The sequence below is a fragment of the Nestor notabilis genome, unplaced genomic scaffold (genome assembly GCF_000696875.1).
Source record: "Nestor notabilis isolate BGI_N333 unplaced genomic scaffold, ASM69687v1 scaffold26771, whole genome shotgun sequence".
NCBI classification, from domain to species: Eukaryota; Metazoa; Chordata; class Aves; order Psittaciformes; family Psittacidae; genus Nestor; species Nestor notabilis.
In genome coordinates, this window is record NW_009913846.1 from 3,616 (window position 1) to 3,925 (window position 310).

The 310-nt window shown below is 55.8% G+C and overlaps 1 protein-coding gene across 1 annotated transcript in view; it reads right to left on the minus strand.

Moving 5' to 3' along the window:
* TMCO6 (transmembrane and coiled-coil domains 6) overlaps nt 1-310 on the minus strand; it is a 6,047-nt gene that overhangs the window by 2,864 nt on the left and 2,873 nt on the right. The window contains exon 6 of the mRNA XM_010023388.1: nt 79-195. Within this exon, the coding sequence (XP_010021690.1) occupies nt 79-195 (117 nt within the window). The remainder of the gene's footprint in view (nt 1-78; nt 196-310) is intronic.

A 310-nucleotide genomic window follows, 5' to 3' on the forward strand; every position in this document is an offset into this window, starting at 1 on the left:
CCAGTTCAGGTCCCTAAGACTTTGTGCCTCTCTGGCTGCCCCCCGGGAACCCAAATGAGGAGAGTAAAGCACATTTACCTAGAAATGATGTAGTGCAGACACCACGCAAACTCCACGGCTGCTCCTATCCCAGCCTTGAGGCCCAAGCAAACCACCCGAAGCATGTGCTGGGGGAGAGCAGAGGCCAGAACCAAGCTGGGGTCAGGACAACAGAGTTAACAGAGGCACAGGGCAGAGCACAAGCAGAACAGACACCTGACAGGGAGACATGAGCCGTGGCCAAATGCACCACAAACAGACCTGGGAGAGA